The sequence below is a fragment of the Wyeomyia smithii genome, chromosome 2 (assembly GCF_029784165.1).
Source record: "Wyeomyia smithii strain HCP4-BCI-WySm-NY-G18 chromosome 2, ASM2978416v1, whole genome shotgun sequence".
NCBI lineage: Eukaryota > Metazoa > Arthropoda > Insecta > Diptera > Culicidae > Wyeomyia > Wyeomyia smithii.
Genome location: NC_073695.1, coordinates 118266675 through 118288041, shown reverse-complemented (window position 1 = coordinate 118288041; position 21367 = coordinate 118266675). Strand labels below are relative to the sequence as shown.

The window sequence follows — 21367 nt, the reverse complement described above, 5'->3', positions numbered from 1 at the left end:
TGGATGCCCTTCAGAAACGATCAGTATTATCAACTGCGTTAAAGAATTTCATTTTCACTGATAAGATCATTTAAATTAATGTATAAGGAACAACATTTAATTATACATTATTTGAAATCTACTGACTAAAGTTGACATGAACAATCTAAATATTTATACGCAGTATATGAGTACAAGTCAATTATACCACGATCAAAAACAATATCGCATCATATATTTGAAAGAATTAATGTTATTTGCATGTTATGTGTTAATTTATGTTCATATGTATGTGAATGTTATATTTTAAATGTTCGTTATAGTTGTGCTGTTGGTTACATTTGTTGTTTAGAATGAATAAAAAATCCAGCAGAAATTATCAAGGTGTATTTTTTAAGTTTTGGTGTGAATCTATTTTAACAAATAATAAGTTCGAATGAGAAAGGCTGGGTCTCACCGCTAAGTGGATTAATTAAGGTTTTTTTGTAACATTTGACGCTTATGCGTACCTGCGATGCATACCACGGCAGATTAAAACCTTTCTGAGAGGGTGCTTCCAGATTCATCCCGACAGACGTGAGGTTGGTTAGAGCTAGTCAAACCAAAAGGGATTTCGAATGACAATAAGAAAAACGTGACATAATAGAAGGAACTAATCTTTTTCTCTTTCATACTAGTTGTCCGACAATAATACCTTTTTCAAAATTTTGGCTTCATCAATCATGATTTTTCAAACACAAACGGAAGTAGAAAATATATTTCTGGTTGTTCTGTTCTGTACACAAAGAGCATCGTTCTCTTCTTTTTTTGGTGATTGGAATTGATTTCTAATTTGGAATTACAAATATATATATATATATATATATATATATATATATATATATATATATATATATATATATATATATATATATATATATATATATATATATATATATATATATATATATATATATATATATATATATATATATATATATATATATATATATATATATATATATATATATATATATATATATATATATATATATATATATATATATATATATATATATATATATATATATATATATATATATATATATATATATATATATATATATATATATATATATATATATATATATATATATATATATATATATATATATATATACAATTTTGTTTTATATGAAAGGTGGAATTTGATACATAACGTTACCTTAGCGGACTAGAAACTTTTTATTTTGTGAAATGCTACCTATTTGTAATTTTCTTCTAATTGCTCTTCACTGCGGATGTATTGCGTAATTACATATTACACTGCTACATTTCTAATCTTTAGGCTCGGAGAGGAAGTTAGCATCATTTGGCAGTCACCGCCTATTTCTATGTAAAAGTGTAAGTGAAATTAATGTGTGGAATACGCTGATTCTTCAAAGAATTGTTATGAATAACCTTGAGCATGCAGTAATTTAGCTTATGCCTTGGGAAGAAAAATGTATTTAAGAGTAAACCAATTCTATTTGGGTGTCAGTCATAGCAATTTTGTTGGTAACGGTAGAACTATTCAGTACAATTAAAGAAAATATAAAATGGAAGATATGATAATATTACTTACTTCAAACCCAAAATATCACATGGCTTAAATTTTAAAATATTGTACGAAACAAGTAGCTGTTAACAGCGGCGATTATATGAGTCTTTGCAATAGTTAACAAATGGTAAATTCCTAATACTATTTTTACTGTTAATAATAAATTATTTATCAATAAATTAAACAGATTTTTATCAATTAGAGCTAATGAAAATAACGCCAAGCTTCATAACTTATGATACTGAAAGAACATAGATATCTAACCTAACGTTTCTCAAGTTTTGTTCATTCTACAACTCTTTCTCCTTACCCAATTCGATCGCTTTTTCGATTGAGTCATTGATGGGTTTATCTATTGAAGCGTTTCCAAATGACTTGCTCTTGATATTGGCGATAGAATCTGTGTTTAGATTATTACACTTGGTCGGTTTCTTTTCTGTTGTAGAAGCAGTTGTTCCGTTTTGTTGTTGATTGAGATTATTTGGAAAATGCAGCTGTGAGTTTGCGGTGCTCAAGAACTGCTTGTGTTTCTCTCTCAGTACATCGATATTGCCATGTGCAATCCAGAACCGTCGAGCTGTCAGCATACAAACATCTTTCATGTTAAAGACGCACTCAAGCATCTTATATAGCACCTCAGCAACAGTATCAAATTCGTTCGGAATAATACCATCCACCGAGCTTTCGAAATAACTAAACATGGGAAACCAAACACGCGTACGGTTCGAGTCATGGGACATCAAGGCCTAAAAAAGTATTGATATATTAACTGAGGATTATCAAAGCGGACTTTTTAACCTACGGCTACGAGGCAAGTTATTTTGTTTCTATTATTTGAGCTAACTATTAGTGAAATAATACATTGTATAATTTAGCATAGTACCTTGCTGCTATTTTCGTAATCTACCGTAAGGCGCCCTAACTCTACGCGGTTCTCAATTCTGCGCACTTCGTATTAAAATGTTAAAAAAATATCAAATTAAAGCAGACTTTCAAACATGAAGTTTGGAAGTAATTTCCTATATATTACCTGTTAACTTTCCGCTTATGTTTCCTTTCTCACTAAACGGCATCAACAGTTTGGTACGAAGTGCACAGAATTAGGACGCCTCACGGTACATAAGTAATGTTCAAAATTCTGTTAGTCAAGGATCAATGCAACACGTTCTTTGAACTAGTTCGCTTTGTTTACCTGAACGTGTTTTCTAATGTATTCGCAAACAAAGATTGAAAATGCGACTTAACAAAAAGTTGTATTCTGCTTTTTGTAATTATTCAGCTTTTGTTATTTTTGAGATTACACAGTGCAACAATTTTTTTTGCCTTGGCTTCTATGTATGATTTTTTTCATGTATTTTGACGCAAAAACAAATTCCCCCGAGTTTGAACACACCTTAAGGGTCAACAGTGCACAGTGGTTTAAAAGCGGAAATTCGTGAACTTAATTATTTTGTGACGTTTGTGTACATTTTAGCCTTTCGGTTTGTTCTGATGACTTTTAACATTTTTGATTTCACAACTTATGGAATATTCGCCATTTTGTTTTTTAAGGTGAAACTGTATTTAGAAAAATTAACTTTTTTATTTGAACCGGTAGCGAATAAATGTGTTCTACAATGTTGTAGTACTTGAAATTTTAATAAAGTTTGCTTTAGACATCAAGTTGCCATGGCTTCAATTTATTGAGATATGATATGGTCTTTAGAAGTAGTACCTTAAAATTAGTTTTTTGGGCTTTTTCACACTTAAAACACATTATATAACATGGGTATGTTAAGCAAAGTTTTAGGTGATAGTTAAACAAACAACTTTGCTATAGACACTTATTCGTTTAGATCTCATCTGTAGAAGATACTATGATTTTTATGTTGAAAAAGTGCTCTTTTAAAAATGTTGTTACTAAGTAAGCTGCGAACGGTTGCACTTGCAATAAGTTTCGTCTGATAGCTCGAAGTTTAGTCTCTAATAATTGTGAATATACTCAGTGGCCGTCAGTGGCCTGAAATATGTGGTGGTTTTTAGTTTCTTACGATTGTTGATTCCAAAAATCTGTTTTTCAGGTTTATTCTTATTTTATCCACGTAATACCACTTGGGTATGTTCAGCAAAGTTTTAGATAATAGTAAAATAAGCAATTTTGCTTGAGACACCGAAACGCATGATGCTTTTCAATAGAAAATGTTATGATTCTTCGGGTTAACCCATCTATTTTATCTATGTTGAACCAAAGCCAGAAGGAACTGGGACATCAAATGATGGAAACACTGCTCGTCGTTTCTTTTCCAATGCTTCTAAAACGGCATAACTGGGCTAGACGTAAAAGCTTTGGAACGATGCGGAGCAATATTGCAGGTAATATAAAGGTAAAACTACAGTTTTCAACCTAAAATTAAAATGTAAATGTATTATCAGGTGCATCTGGATGCGAAATCAACACTAGGCGGTTTTCCGAATATTGTGCAGAGACAGCAACATATCTAGTGCATCTATACCCGTGATACTATATGCCAGCTTTAGTGCATAAAATACTTATCAACGGCAGCGAAATTATTGAACACTTTAATGTTCCAATAGGTCAACTTTCCGGAGAGGCTCAGGAATCGATAAACAAAGATCTCAAGCGATACCGACGAGATCACACCAGAAAATTCTCAAGAACTATCTTGAATCTCGACCTTATTCGCCGTTTGTTGGTATCGTCGGACCCACTCATCTCCAGCATGTTTAAAAATACCAAACAAAATTCCAAAACATCATCTCAAGATGCAAAGTATTTGTTAGGTATAGATTTGGTAGGAGACAGTGGTTCAGACAGTTCAGAGGTTGTAACGAACGACTAGCTCAGGGGTTACATGGACCCTAGGGTCGGCTTTCGCTTATTGAGGAGGACTTACGACCAACAACTCACCTGATTCAAAAGGAAGAGGACAAAGTACACATGCAAGACATACAAGGCTCAATGACCGATTAATTATACAAAACAAATCATTTTTAATTACTTATATTTATACAAATTTTCCATGGAAATAGTGGTACGTTGCGGCCGTCAGGAACTGAAGACTGGAACGTGCATGCGAAGGAGAGGGAGAGTGACCTGACATGCCTGCAGCAGATTTACCGTGATGAATAGCGCTATTGTACAATGGCCGTCGCCTCGTTGCACAACGTATCTTTCGCCCTATCCACTGTGCTCGTAGACGAGGGGGAAACCCATCGGTTCGTGCCTCGAAGAGCGGGGGCCAGGCTCAACCGGACCTCTTCGGGCCTTCTCCTCCAGAACGTCCGTTTCCCACCGTCGAAAACGTGTGACGCGACGATAGCTTGACTCGCCGGTCACCAGCACTTCCGCCAGGAACAGGATGACTCTTCTAAAGTTCGTACGCCTTTTCCTTCGACGTCCAACTGCCGGCCGAAATCCTCTCGGCTCCAATCGCCTTTTGCTGCCGTTCCACGTGGCGATGAAGGTTTTCACGCCCCCAAATCAAAGCCCCCGGCACGTGGAGCTAATCGTTCTCGGGTTGGGAAATACCTTTTGCAAACCAGCGGTCCTGCGGATCCCTTTTAAATTCAGCGGTTCAATCGGTCTCTAGTGACACTCACGTCACGTTTTTTTTTATCGGTTTCGCGTACTCTTCAACTTCTTGTAATTTCGGTTTCGACATTCAAGCAGAGCAGGCAACAACGATCCTCACTCTGTCGTGGTCAACTTCCAACTCCCCATTCGGCTTTCTTCGCCCTACTCTCAACCTCTCTTTTCCTCTCCCTCTTCATCATCAACAGGATACAGTAGTGCTCGGGCGAATATTCGCCTGTCCATTGCACTGAAATTGCTCCGAGTTGTTAGTAGTGCTATCTTTTTTCAGGGTTGGGTATTTTTAATGCGGTTCTTTGCCGTCTTTTTTATGGGCTGTACAATATTGTTTTTTTTTGTGACTTCATGCATAGTCTTCGACAAATATTTTTGGGGCTGGGTGACTATTTGAAAGGTTGAAGTTTTTAGGGTTAATTCCTCATTTTCTAACTTATTCCTAAACAATAATATTTTTGAGCCTTTTAATTTTAATCTACACGAACATAAATAAACATTTAAACAATAGTAATATCTTACAAAACTAACAAACGTATAACATGCATATGTACATAGTTCATAAAATTGTTTCGACATCGTCGGTAACAAGGTTCAAGATGAATCTTCTGAAGATTTTGAAATTTAATTTTTATTGTATTTTAGATTTGTAATAAATTAGAGTTTTTGAGTAAATGCAAAGTTTTTAAGTAAATGCAAAATTTCCATATACATTAATTAATTATGAAAATGTCTCATGAACATCACAAAAGTTTACAAATATGAATCCCAAGCAAGTTTGCTGATTGGTTTGTAATGGTATGCTAAAAAATGTGCCCTAAAATCATAACATATTCCATTGAAATACATCATGCGTTTCGGTGTTTTAAGCAAAGTTGCCTATTTTACTATTATTCAAAACTTAGCTGAACATACCCAAGTGGTGTTACGTAGATAAAATAAGAATAAACCTGAAAAACTGATTTTTGGAATCAACAATCGTAACAAACTTAAAACCGACACATAATTCAGGCCACTGACGGCCACTGAGTATCTTCACAATTATTAAAGACTAAACTCCGAGCTATCAGACGAAACTTATTGCAAGTGCAACCGTTTGCAGCTTACTTAGTGATAACATTTTGAAAAGAGCACTTTTTCAACATAAAAATCATAGTATCTTCTACAGATGAGATCTAAACGAATAAGTGTCTACAGCAAAGTTGTTTGTTTTACTATCACCTAAAACTTTCCTATCATACCTATGTTATATAATGTGGTTTAAGTGTGAAAAAGTCCAAACACCTAATTTTAAGGTACTACTTCTAAAGACCATATCATATCTCAATAAATTGAAGCCATGGCAACTTGATGTCTAAAGCAAACTTTATTAAAATTTCAAGTACTACAACATTGTAGAACACATTTATTCGCTATCGGTTCAAATAAAAAAGTTAATTTTTCTAAATACAGTTTCACCTTAAAAAACAAAATGGCGAATATTCCATAAGTTGTGAAATCAAAAATGTTAAAAGTCATCAGAACAAACCGAAAGGCTAAAATGCACACAAACGTCACAAAATAATTAAGTTCACGAATTTCCGCTTTTAAACCACTGTGCAGTGGCGCCATTTTGAATTTTCGAGAAATCGAAAATTTTCGAGGTTTTTTCGACACCATTTTGTTTTTAACCCCCCCCCCCCTCGCAAAAAGGGAAGGATCATGTAAAGATAAATTGTTATTGTATCTTTGAGTATCGTTTAGACTTTTGATATTGCATTAAACAGATTACAAATAAGTTAATATAACGTCGAGATAAACCTATTTTAGTATTGTAGGGGAATTGGGGCAAAATTGAGTTGTTGCTGACATTTTACCAATCGATTTCTGAGACTTTTTTACTCAATATAAGACATAGTTTGACTACCACTTCCAGATATTAGCGCATCACCATCAATGCTCATACATGCTCGATATTATTTCGCTTTGTGAAATATACTAAAACCATGCCAAAACCGTTTTGGTAGAATCAACGTTTCGAACTCAGTTTTTATCCGATGTAAGATGTTTTTTCAAAAGATGGGTAAGAAAATGCTAATATGTGGACAAACTCTTCCAATTTTGATATTTGGCTTCAAAATAAAATGGCGTTGAAAAAACATCGAAAAATTCCGATTTCTCAAAAATTCAAAATGGCGCCACTGTTGCCCCTTAAGGTGAAATGTGTTCAAACTCGAGGGAATTTGTTTTTGCGTCGAAATACATGAAAAAATCATATAAAGCTGCGGATACCGTAATCGACGCAGTCAAATGCAGCTTTCCAATCGGTATAAACTGCATCGATTTGGGCGTCCTCAATATGAAATATTCTGATGAACCACCCTAATGAAAATCAAGATGAAGATACCTAATGAATATTAAAATAATTAACATCTGATTTGGAACGAATTGTGAGACATTTTGGAAGCCAGTACTAAAATCTTCCATATTAAGCATTCGGTTGCCCACACACTTAACTGCGTAATGTTCTCTCGGCAAAGTGAAATACCGAACTACTTGAAAACATTTTAGTTTACCGTTGTTCAGTAATAAAATTACTGAGAAATCGGAAACCGTAAGTGTTTACCGGAATACCGTAAATTTTTTTTTACAGAAAAAATCCATAAAACCGAAAATTTCCGAGTTCAGTAAACTAAAATACCGAATCTCGGAACCCTGACATCATCTTACCGAGATTTCGTCGAACAAAAAAAAACTCTTACCGAGATTCCGAAAAACTGAACTGTCAAAATAACGAGTGCTTCACTAGCGGTTTTTTCGTGTTTCGGTGTAGAAAAAAAAGAAGCAGGTTTTTCGGCTGATTATTATTATGGAGAAATCTGCAAAGTTCAAATTAACTAGAATATTGAGTGAGTATATACTAGTTTTTTTCAAATCTCGTTTTTTTGCTGAAAAGAATATTTGAAGAAAACGATTAATTCTTTCTTCAATCAATTTTGTAGGTTACCAACTCGCTCACAGGATGGAAGTTGCAGAGTGATAGATGTTACTTTATTTCCTGGAAGCAATACAACACTCCAGTTTTTACCAAAGCTGTGTTTAGTTGATCAGTTGACTTAGTAATTAATAAATTAATTTGTATATTTAAACGTTTTAATCATATTCTGGGTTATCTGACGAACAAATATCGCAAAATACGTACTTCTGTAAATTTTACCGAAGTTCTCGACAGTTGAACATTACCGAGAATCTCGTTAAAGTTGACAGGTTTTTGATTATTGCTTCTACAGAATCTCGGTGTTTTGATGTATTACCGAAATTTTTAGCGAGATTTCGTCGAACAAAAAAAAACTCTTACCGAGATTCCGAAAAACTGAACTGTCAAAATAACGAGTGCTTCACTAGCGGTTTTTTCGTGTTTCGGTGTAGAAAAAAAAGAAGCAGGTTTTTCGGCTGATTATTATTATGGAGAAATCTGCAAAGTTCAAATTAACTAGAATATTGAGTGAGTATATACTAGTTTTTTTCAAATCTCGTTTTTTTGCTGAAAAGAATATTTGAAGAAAACGATTAATTCTTTCTTCAATCAATTTTGTAGGTTACCAACTCGCTCACAGGATGGAAGTTGCAGAGTGATAGATGTTACTTTATTTCCTGGAAGCAATACAACACTCCAGTTTTTACCAAAGCTGTGTTTAGTTGATCAGTTGACTTAGTAATTAATAAATTAATTTGTATATTTAAACGTTTTAATCATATTCTGGGTTATCTGACGAACAAATATCGCAAAATACGTACTTCTGTAAATTTTACCGAAGTTCTCGACAGTTGAACATTACCGAGAATCTCGTTAAAGTTGACAGGTTTTTGATTATTGCTTCTACAGAATCTCGGTGTTTTGATGTATTACCGAAATTTTTAGCGAGATCTCAGCTGTTGAAATCCCGGTAATTTATTTTACCGTACTCGGTGATTTTGATAGATTTTCTAAATGTGCAGAAAACGGCTATGTCCCAGAAGGTCGATTTTCGGGCAAAAATAATTTTTCGAGATAACACCAGATCTCGACGTTCTAAGACATTTTTAAGACATTTGGCATCAAAAAAAATGTTTCGATTTTCCCAATTATATGTACTTCTTTCTTGGTTGATTTTCGAGGGTCGAAAAATCACAACTTTTAGCGTTTTAAGGCACCCTTGAATCATGTCCGATTGAGCTGAAATTTTGAACCCAACCATGCAATTTTTAGAATGGCTCGAAATAGAAAAAATATTCGCAGAATGCTCATAAAAATCAATGTTTAAGCATTAGGTAATCACTTGGAGACATGTTTTGGATACTCCCATAGCAGTGTCTTGAGATCTGATTTAGTGAGATGACTCACCATAGAGGACAAAGTCGAGTTTTATTTTTTTTTTAAATAGGTAATGTAAGAATGATTTAAAGAAAATTCGAAATAGTAATTGTTGTTATTTAGCAATAAAGCAAAAGTATTTTACAATGATTAGATGATGTAATCGAATTACCTTGAAATTAAATGCAAAGTATTCCTCAATGATTAGATTATATCCAATAAAAAACCCATAATTTCCAAAATTATCGTCGATCTGATTTCAATAGATTACAAAATTTTTCCCTCATATGTTTCAGTCTCTTGTACATAGATACTTTTCATTCGTGGCTCCTAATTTCGTTACTAATCCATATCGAGTTAAGCTGTGCACTGAGAGGAGAACGAACAATGGTTCGAACGTGCTCCAATGTACAATCTATATACACTAAGGTCGCTTTTTACGCGGCTTATTTATGCGGATTCCAGAATTAACGCGGTTTTTTTTACGCGGAATCCGGAATTTACGCGGTTTTTTTCTACGCGGATTCCGGAATTTATGAGGTTTTTTTTACGCGGATTCCTTGAAATGCAGAATTAACGCTGGATTTTTTTTACGCGGATTCCGAAATTTATGCGTTTTTTGCTACGCAGATCCTGGAATTTACGCGTTTTTTACGCGGGTTCCGGAATTTACGTGGTTTTTTTTACGCGGATTCCGGAATTTACGCGGTTTTTTTTACGCGGCAAGTATCCCCCACGTAAAAAGCGACTTTAGTGTATTTAAGGTACTCCACTATTTAGAGCACCATTGCACTGCCCATAATCGCATATTTGTAACATTTGCAAAATTGGTTGTTCGAGCAAATAGCACTTTTATATTTTGAACTTAAATGCTTTGTTCCCAATATATTCTTGCAAATAGACACTTTAACTAAACTTTGTATCATGAAGAAAGCACTACTTTACATTCTGTATACATTAAACATTACTTTTGAAGTCAAATTGGTTGAAATTTTTGCAATGATACATTTATGCCGTCACTTTCAAGCTACTTTTGAAATATATCACAGGGAAAATAAAGTTTTTCATGTATTTAACAAACATGAGCTGAACATCAGAAACGGGTCACCGGTGGTTGGTTACCGGACCAGAATAACTTCCGAGTTCCAAAGAATGCAAATGTGGATTTGGATGGAAGCTTTTTTGATAAAAAAGTTGAAAACATTAAGTAGGGTGACAATTATGCGGTTATTTACGCTATGTGACAAAACAACTTGGTATTTTATACGACTTTTTTCACACAAACATGGGCATATTTTTTCATATGTAAAAAGTACATACTATTCTAAGCATTTCCCAATAAATAGCACGAAATCCATAAAATGTCGAATGTTACAATTATGCGATCACAGGCAGTGCAGCACGAATATAAAAAAAAAGATCAGTGTCAGTGCAGCAGTATTACACCAGAATAGTATCTTCACTTCGTGAAAACCAAACTATTATTATTAGCAAAATAGTGAGCATATGACAAATTCAATGTACAGTGACGAGTACATAACATAAAATTCAGCCAAATCGACATTTTCAACTGTTTTTTTTTTTTTTTATTATGCATACTGCCCATAATCGCATATTTGTAACATTTGCAAAATTGGTTGTTCGAGCAAAAGATACTTTTATATTTTGTCCTTAAATGCATTGTTCCCAATATATTCTCGCAAATAGACACTTTAATTAAGCTTAGTATCTTGAAGAAAGCACTACTTTACACTATGTATACATTGAACATTACTTTTGAAGTCAAATTGGTTGAAATTTTCGCAATGATACTTTTATGCCGTCACTTTCAAGCTACTTTTGGAATATATCACGGGGGAAATGAAGTTTTTCTTGTGTTCAACAAGCATGAGCTGAACATCAGAAACGGATCACCGGTGGTTGGTTACCGGGCTAGAATAACTTCCGAATTCCAAAGGATGCAGATGTGAATTTATTTTTTTGACAAAAAAGTTGAAGAAGTTAAGTAGTGTTACAATTATGCGGTTATTTACGCTATGTGACAAAACAACTTGGTATTTTTTACAACTTTTTTCAAACAAACATAAGCTTATTTTTTCAGATGTAAAAAATACATAATATTTTAAGCATTACCCAATAAAAAGCGCGAATTCCATAAAATGTCGAATGTTACAATTATGCGATTACAGGCAGCATAGTACTTAGAAATTTTTATTTCATTGTGTAAAACTAAACTTACCTGGTTATTGGCCAATGTGTGATAGTAAAGAAACAACCTTGATGTTATGTAGAACGCAACGAAAACATCGATGGAATAATGCTCATGTGCAGCCAAAATAAAAAATATTCCAAACATGTTAAGCAACCAAGTTAGCGTATGAAGGAAGTACAAATTTCGTGGAGTATCTGTGAAACCGAAAACATTTGTTAGTTGTCAGTCACTAATGGTAGGCTTTGTTTTTTACATTCAGTGATGAAGAAATTAAGCAAAGTTAAAGCAACCGTATGCCCGCTAAACATGTAGTCACCACAAGTTCGTACGCCCTGGATCGACATTCCTAACCCACTCCAAATTGTGTAAGCTCGACTGATTCGCAAGTAGATCATTTCAGTAATTTTGACACTAGAGCTATCGTCGAACTTATGGTCATGAGGAGTGCATTCTAAATGCGTTCCTGGAACGCTTAGTGATGTAATTAACATCGTTACACAACGAAGTAAAAATACTGTCCCGGCTAAGGCAAAGAATCGACGAAGCAGTACTGTTCTGAGGAAGAATAAATAAAACATATCACATTAAACCAGATTATTCTGAGAACGATAGTGATCAGTACTTACCGATGCCTATGCACTATTAGTACGCAAACCCATATGCAGAACAATAATGTGCCGGTAACTTCACACATTTGAAAAGCCCATGGTATGTGCGGTACGTTATCAAGAAAAATATCCGGTAACGGAGGATATTTTTTCATGTCTGGCACCCGCTCGTGTACCACTACCATTACGAACGCAGTTATCCAAGTGACTAGGAAAGCATATCCTGAAGTGAAAATGCAACTAAAATAACGTTTTGTTCATACACTTATTCTATATATTGATTTTGTATGTGTTGATTAACATTAATCGTAATGTTAATCGCATAAAAAGAGAATCGGTGTTATTTAGATTACAAAATTACAAGTGATCATGCACAGATTATCCGTTTTATTCTGAAACTCATGATGAAAACAATAAAATATTATTTTGTATTGTTATATTTTGGGTATGTCATAAACAGTTATAGGCTCATGTATTTGAAATCAAAAAGGTAAATAATAATAGCATTCAGGATTTTCGCAATAGAAAATGTTTGTGAATTGCGGTTGATTTTTTTTTCTGTTTGATGAAAATTTATTTCTCCCTGCAAGGAATGGGAGAAGTCAAAAATCACCAGAAAGAAACAATTCAGCTTTAGAGTATATAATTGACAATCGTCCAGTACACTTTATCGCATAACTAATTTATGACGAGCACCTATGTCCACCAGTGTACCAGGTACATTTCGCAATTACACCACAATTTGTTTCCTTTTTTCTTATCACAAAGCAGACACAAATATTAAATCAGAACAAAGAGCTGTTGCTTGAGAAAATTGAAGCACAGTTGAATGTCCAACGAGTGATAATCTCTCGAATTACTCATAGGAAATAATGGTAGTACTAAAAGTAAAGAGAAAAAGGGGAGCAAAGAAAGAGTTTCTAAACAAAAAAATGCCTCGTTTGTTACCATTTTTTATTCTCAATTCGTTTATTCGAAGAAATAAAATGGTTGTTTCTCAAAAACAAAAAAAACTGGCAACTGTTGTTCCCAGTCTCGGGACCGGAAGCAGAACGGAGCAAATCGTACCCAAATCGGTTCCAATTTTCAAACGGACCGGAACCCGGACCCAACTATACGTTCCGACGTCGAACACTACTTTGCAATGAGAGAACACGTTTTTTTCGACAGCGTGAAACGTTTAACGAATTTCGCTGGAAAACAGTTTATTTATTTAAACTCAAAAAATATGCAAATATGAACTATGCGAATGTGGCACTTAGTCAAAAACTCCTGCGTTTACAATACATAATAATACTAAATTAAAAATGTTCGCAGTGTTTGGTGCGAAAGCTGTAAGATCATGTATTTCGTTGGTGTCTCACTTGTTTCTTAACCCTCTAGTAGTCAGTGCCGCCTTTAGACGGTCTTCAGTTAAACCTCTAATAAGCTTCAATCAATTCTTAAAAAATGTTGATAATGTTTTATAGTGATTTTTCCGAAGTCCGGCTTAAAATTAGCTTGGGCACTAGAGGTTTAAGTATATACTCTCGTTAATACGTCTTAGCAGATACGTTATCAATACATATATATATATATATATATATATATATATATATATATATATATATATATATATATATATATATATATATATATATATATATATATATATATATATATATATATATATATATATATATATATATATATATATATATATATATATATATATATATATTTTTTTTTTTTTGTTTCAGGTGGAGGGGAAATTTGCATCCAAACCCCTGAGGTGACCAACCTCAGGGAGTGTGGGGTTGGTTTGAATCAGTGACCGGACCCACTAAAACCCCTCCAGTCTCCAGCCCATAATACTCCCCGGGACCACCGCTAGGTATTGCTTCGGGGAGCGGCTTTTGTGCTCTGTGCACCCTCTTGGTTCTATAGATCTCTTTGCTAACTTAGCTAACTAACCTGGAGACTGGCCGTTAGCTAACACTGGCGTGTCGGTGGTCAACCTGTCGCCTGTTTTGCAATTCTAAAACTATTTGAGAGGCGGCTGTACAAACCGCCCTCCAAATGTTTGGGTCTTTACACATCCTCCGAACTAGGTTGTCCGGAGTGGTGTCTGGCCCGCTCACTACCATCATGTCGCTCCGCGCATGCACAAAACGAGGGCACACGAAGAAGACGTGCTCAGCAGTTTCTTCCGCATCCGCACACTCGGGACACATGGGGGACCCCGCATGCCCGAATCTGTGTAGATACTGCCTGAAGCAACCATGACCTGACAGAATCTGTGTCAAGTGGAAGTTAACTTCTCCATGGCGCCTCCCGACCCATCCGGATACGTCCGGAATAAGTCGATGCGTCCATCTACCCTTTGCGGAATTGGACCATTCCTGCTGCCATCTGATCATCGAGAATGACCTTCTGGTGCCTCGTATACCCCTTGTGTCACGTTGATCGAAGCATTCTACGTCCTCCTTAATGGCTATGCTGATAGGCATCATGCCGGACAGGACGCAGATTGCGTCGTATGACACTGTACGGTACGCGCTCACAACCCTCAGGCACATGAGCCTGTAGGTACTTTCCAGTTTTCGACGATGACTGTTGGTACCTAACGCTTTGGACCACGCTGGCCCACCATACCTAAGTATGGACGAAACCACGCTGGCAAGAAGTTTACGCTTGCTGCCATATACCGCTGAGCTATTGGACATCATTCGAGATAGTCCTGCAGCGGCCGTTGAAGCCCTCTTACAGGCATAGTCGACGTGACTCTTAAATGTGAGCTTATCGTCAACCATAACCCCCAAGAGCTTCAAGGAACGCCTTGAGGTAATGGTGCAGTCACCGACCCTGCCACCGCCTGTTGCTCTAATTTGCGGTTGTTCACAACCGTAACCTCCGTTTTATGGTGCGCTAACTCCAGTTTCCTAGAGTGCATCCAGTCTTCGACCTTGCGTATGCAGTGCGCGGCCGTCAACTCGACCTCTTCGATCGACTCGCCGTAGACCTCTAGCGTGATGTCGTCTGCGAAACCGACGATCACAACCCCTACAGGGAACTTTAGTTTCAACACCCCGTCATACATGACATTCCACAACACCGGGCCCAGGATGGAACCTTGCGGTACCCCTGCGGTGATTGGGACGCACTTCTGACCCTCCTCCGTGTTGTAAACTAGTACCCGATTCTGGAAATAATTTTCCAAAATCTTGTACAGCGACACCGGTACGTGGATGCTCCTAAGCGCGAGCGCTATGGAGTCCCAACTGGCGCTATTGAATGCATTCTTCACGTCAAGCGTGACGATTGCGCAATAGCGAATGCCCCAACTCTTACGCTGGAGTGCTACCTCTGCCGTCTTGGTGACAGAGAGAATAGCATCCAGCGTGGATCTACCTTTCCGGAAGCCGAACTGGTTACTTGCCAGACCGTTTACACCCTCTGTGTACTTCACCAGTCTGTTGAGGATAATCCTCTCAAGCACCTTGCCCGTAGTGTCCAGCAGACAGATAGGTCTGTATGCCGATGGGTCCCCTGGCGGTTTCCCAGCCTTCGGCAACAGCACCAATCTCTGTCGCTTCCACCTGTCCGGAAAGAGGCAGTCATCCAGGCACTTCTGCATGACTGCTCGAAATAGATCAGGGGCCACTTTCATGGCCGTCCTGATGGCCAAGTTCGGGATTCCATCCGGTCCCGGTGCCTTGCTCACCTTTAGGGAGTTGGCGATCACGATGAGTTCCTCATTCGTAACCCTTACCTCCTCCACAACCTCTGCACGGCTGCCGTCTCTCACGGATTGGATGCCCGGCAGGTTGGCCGACCATCCCTGGTCTGTGTCTGAGATACTGGAACGTCGGACGTGAGACTCAGCAACCGGAGGCCAAGGATTTGGCTCGTGTCGTGGAAAGAGTCCCTCGATGATGCGCTCCAGCATCGCTGGTGATCGCTCTGCAGGCGCCAACACGCCTTTGGTCTTCGCCATTACGACTCTGTAGGCGTTGCCCCACGGATTCGTATTGGCACTCGCGCATAGCCTATCGAAGCAGGCCCTTTTGCTCGCCTTTATCGCACTTTTAAGCGCCGATCTTGCAGATCCGAATACTACACGGCGCTCTACCCTCTGTGCATCGGTACGTGCGCGTTGCAACATCCGTCTTGCACGGAGGCACGCGCTACGGAGGTCCGCTATCGCGTCGGTCCACCAGTATACCGGTGACTTACCATTCCTAGGTAGGCGGGTCCTAGGCATGGTGGCGTCGCACGCCCGCGATAATGTGGCAACTAATTGGTCAGCACTCGGGCGGAGCCAACTGCCCCCCTCGCGCTCTCTTCTCATTGCCTCAGCAAATACCTCGGCATCGAAATGCGATGTCTTCCACCCGCGGACGGTCGGAGTATTGGCTCTACCCGTCGCCTGCCGCCTCACGTTCTGGACTACGCTATAGCAGACCGACTGGTGGTCACTATAGGTGTAGCCATCGTCTACCCTCCAGTTCACGATCAGTCCTGGGCTGGAGAACGTCACGTCGATGATCGACTCCGCACCATTTCTGCTGAATGTACACTTGGTTCCAACGTTGGCCAGATCTAGGTTGAGCTTTGCCAAAGCTTCCAACAAGATCTGACCCCTCCGGTTCGTGCGGCGGCTTCCCCACTCAACAGCCCAAGCGTTGAAGTCGCCCGCCACTACTAAGGGTGTTAGTCCCGTCAGCTCCATAGATAACAGATCGACCATCTGGGTGAACCTTTCGATAGACCAACGCGGCGGAGCATAACAACTGCAGTAGAACACTCCGTCCACCTTGGCAACCGCGCAACGAAAGGCAATATATATATATATATTGCCTTTCGTTGAGGAATCAATCTATTTAGCTCTCTTCAAGCGTTATCATTGCTTTGAATCTATTAATCCAAAACAAATAACCATTGGAAACTTCATTTGCTTACAAAATGTCAGAGAGCAAAATACAGACTTATGAGGATATCGTTTCAATTCTAACAAAAAGCTTGTGTTTAAAGATAAATTAAAACACAAACTTGCAAAAACACACATTCTCGCTCACACCCAGCCGCTTTGGTTTCTATTCAAATGGACTAGCGCGAAGGATGCGAACCTGAAACTTTCCATAGTAGTTGCACCTAAATCTAATAAAATCATCAACAATTCAATCAAATTGGTTTTAGCTTCAAAACACGAAACTCTATCGCCCATTACAATAGTTCTAGAAAAGGTAGATTCAGCAGTGTGCTAACTCATTAAGCTCCCAAAGTTTTTCTTCTAGACTGCGGAAACAGTTGAAATGTGGAAAACGTGTGCTCTGTCATCAGAGGGTTGTTTATTTCGAATAGCCCTCTTTATTACACTTGTAGCCTGAGCCGACATAACATAAAGAGTCCAAGCTTAAAATGACCAATAATTAAATTAAAAATTTTCTTTCAGCGGAAGAAAAAAATGGAAGATAAACTTAATGTCTTGATTTCGGTTGAGTATAGATGTTTTATTAAAAAAAATTGAATAGTTTATGCCAGAAATTAGCGCTCAAACTGGAAACCATCGACAAATGCGTTTTACAACATAAAGTTGCTATATTCACTTTACACTCGGTTCGTATACGTATGATCACTAAATCAATTCAATTTGCGCAGAATAAATTGAGGTTGTGCTATGAATGCCATATTTGTCGCTCTTGAAACAGAAGCAAATGCGCGACAATTGAATTTTGGGTAAATGTCCCCCAACACAGCTGATTTGGAAGCATGTCAAGGCTGTTACACTCAAGTGATAAAAAATGTCGTTCTTTATTCAGTGTTCATGTTTCACTTGACGATTGTTCCACTATATATGACAACAACGATGATTCATCTGTGCTTACCTAGGCTTATCATAGTCTTGAAAAACTCTGGCTGAATGCAGGTTGCTCTTCCATCAATGGACATTGGAGGTGAGATGCGCTCGATCTCACTAAAGGTAATGTCTGCTGAAGCATAGCTGTTGCCCATGCTGGACAATAATGAGTGATGGTGACTATTTGTAATAGGAGCTCCCAATGCATCACTACCACTTCCCGGAAGAATACCTAAATATGCCAATGTCGTAACATTTTGTCTTTGAACGAGGCGCACCGAAAACCAAAATCGTTTCATATCACCTAAAGTCAGTGCATACGTATACTTTTCTCGCAAACTTTTGATATCATTTTCGCACAACGTCAGCAGGCACTTGCCATCGATATCTTCCTTTACAATACATTCGATGATCTTTCGATTGAGACACTCTTTTCGTGCCCATTCGGCCACATTTTCTCTTGTCCAGTTAATTACACTGTGCTCGTTAGACGACATCGTTCCACCACTCGTTGCACTTTGAATTCCAGAATTTTGCTTCAACAAATTGTGCAAGGTGTTTTCATATTTAAGCGACATTGGTGACCTACTTATGCTTCTTAAAAGCACCTGAAATATGCTATGCTATCTACACTAATTTAACTTCAATGTTCAAGTAATTCTTCAACCATTGTATCAAAATAAACTTTGGGAGATATCATGAAAAAACAGAGATGACCAACACATGAAAAACGATCCACTTTGTACAACGGCCAATAAATTAATGAAAAATTTTGACATTCTTTCGTCATTAGTCTGTTTGTTTTTAAAAAAGCCCTCTTCCTATTTCGTTCCAAAGATGTGTAAGCAGTGTTGCCACATAATCATTTGTGCTTAAATATGCTATTTCCGAAAAAAAAAAACACCGTTCCATTGTAATGTGGATATTATATACTATTTTACGACCTACGCATCAAAACACGATTCATGAAAGATATTTTGCCGGGTAGATGTCAGATAGTAGTTTGAACCTGACAAATTTTATAGTGCGCTTCAGGCAGCACGCCAGGTCAAAACCTGGCTAACAACTAGTTCGGGGTGTAGCCACGACTGTATGGGCTATCGTTAAATTTTATAAATTTTCATCCGTTTATGGTTGTCGATTATGCGGGCTGACTGTTCAGACTGTTCACAATCTGCACAGCAAAACCGAAAATATTTATATGTGTTCAGATGAATCTGTATAATTGGGAACAGTGCGTGTACCTTACACGCACACTCACGCACTCACACGGTGTGAGAGATAAATGCACGCTGAAAATTGAAAGCAAGATTAAGATTAAAATCAATTCGGGACTACGAAGGTGCTGGCAGTTGTTTGGTTTTTGCATGCGAAAACAAAGAATATTTATATTAAAAATTTCTTTTTTTTTAGCTTTTGTCTTCACACACATTTTGACAATCGCATATGAGAGTTCGCGTATGAGCAAACAGCCTTCAAAACCTCTTAACTTCGTAGTCGCGAATATATGAAGCAAAGCCTTGGTGCTACATTTTGATACGGAACTCGACCTTCTTTTGATTTATATTTATACACACACACACACACACTTAGATTTTATTGCCGAGAACTCAACAGCTGATAAAATCAGCTATTCTACAAGTTTTCGGCAAAATTTTCAAGAACATCGGCAAATGAAATGTCAATGCTTGCTGGCTTACGGTAGATCGATATATTTGCCGAATATTTGTCGAAATAATTTGCTATCATCCGCAAAAAAATTGCCGAGTTCGATCAGCTGTTGGGAAATTTGCCGAGATAAATTGAGTGTGCAGACCTCGCAGCCAACTGTTTAAGGAATAATATCCACCAAACGCTCAAAAACAAGGCTTTTTTATTATTTTAAAAGGATATTTGAGGTGTAAGGTATATAAATAATATATCATTGGATTAAGCAACTCTTGGACAATAGAAAAAAAATTATTGCTATTTTTTTACAAAATGACGGCTGTGCAGCGGTTGCCGTGAACTGCTTTTTTTAAAGTTCTTCCACGGCGAGCAGTAGAAGTCGGGCTCAACGCCACCTATAACCAAAACAACATTTTTTCATTATCTACATAAGTGTCGCTAGTGAAGTACGCATGATTATATTTTAAGAATTTTTCTTCGAAAAATAGCAACGGTTTGGAAAAAAAAATTTTTCGACAGAAAAAATCGACTTTGATTGTTTATAACTTTTGTTTTTGTTAATCTATCGCCAAAATCGTATGTACTTCACTAGGTAATCTAATGAAGAAGCTACAGTTAAAATTTCATGTCTATCGGATGTAAGCTTTTTTCAGTTCTAATCATGGGCGCAACTACTCAGCCCTCCTAGAAAGTTTTAAGCCCCCTAGAATTTCGCAGAGAACGATTGTATTTAATATAAATATATATATATATATATATATATATATATATATATATATATATATATATATATATATATATATATATATATATATATATATATATATATATATATATATATATATATATATATATATATATATATATATATATATATATATATATATATATATATATATATATATATTACCAATCAGACGAGAGCCGTAGTGGCTCGTGTTGTATCAAGAAGTTGTTGCCATACTGCTCGGTTTTGGGCTGTGCTTCGCCAGTTCCCCAGACGTATCGCACCCGCAAGTCTCTTTCGATCTGGTTGAGCCATCGTGCACGCTGCGCCCCTCTAGTTCTGAACAAGGGTGCTAATGAGAAGTGATTTCACAGGATTATCGTCCGGCATCCTTACTACGCGACCAGCCCACCGCAACCTATTGACGCCAGGTGTGCAATGGGGTTCTCTTCAAGCAGCGCGTGCAGCTCATGGTTCTTGCACTGGTGCCATTATCCGTCCTCCGTCTGTACTCCACAATAGATAGTCCGCATCACCCTCCGTTCGAAAACTCCAAGAGCGTTAAGGTCCTTGGCGAAAAAGCGTTGTTGTCTCGATTCCGTAGAGGACTACCAGTCTTATCAGGTACATCGTCAACTTTTTACTTCGTCGCACTAGACTCGATCGAAGTGGTCATGCCCGGCCAATATCCGCACCGCAATTGGTGCGTACGTTTGTATGTCGGAGAAGAACGTCGATGAGAACATGGTCAATTTGGTTTGTTGTACGTTGGTCAGATGACCTCCAGGTGGTTTCGTGGATGTCCTTTTGGGAAAGAATTCTGCGGGAAGCTGTGA

The 21367-nt window shown here is 37.4% G+C and overlaps 1 protein-coding gene across 1 annotated transcript; it reads right to left on the bottom strand.

The window, feature by feature from the left end:
- Window positions 1-1149: 1149 nt before the first annotated feature.
- LOC129723136 (ceramide phosphoethanolamine synthase-like) lies at window positions 1150-18961 on the bottom strand. Its single transcript, XM_055677131.1, has 5 exons — window positions 18165-18961; window positions 12316-12520; window positions 11943-12244; window positions 11717-11883; window positions 1150-2304 (listed from the first exon to the last, which is right to left on the bottom strand). Exons 1-5 carry the CDS (start codon window positions 18712-18714, stop codon window positions 1849-1851), a joined length of 1680 nt encoding a protein of 559 aa, XP_055533106.1. The 5' UTR covers window positions 18715-18961; the 3' UTR covers window positions 1150-1848.
- Between the last annotated feature and the right edge of the window lie 2406 nt (window positions 18962-21367).

Excerpts from the sequence above, each read along its gene's own strand:
- LOC129723136 (XM_055677131.1), bottom strand. The coding sequence starts at position 18,714 with ATGTCGCTTAAATATGAAAACACCTTGCACAATTTGTTGAAGCAAAAT. Across the intron at positions 12,521-18,164 it reads CAAGACTATGATAAGCCTAG|GATATGCTTTCCTAGTCACT; the intron begins GTAAGCACAGAT and ends TTTTCACTTCAG. Across the intron at positions 11,884-11,942 it reads TAATTTCTTCATCACTGAAT|ATACTCCACGAAATTTGTAC; the intron begins GTAAAAAACAAA and ends TCGGTTTCACAG.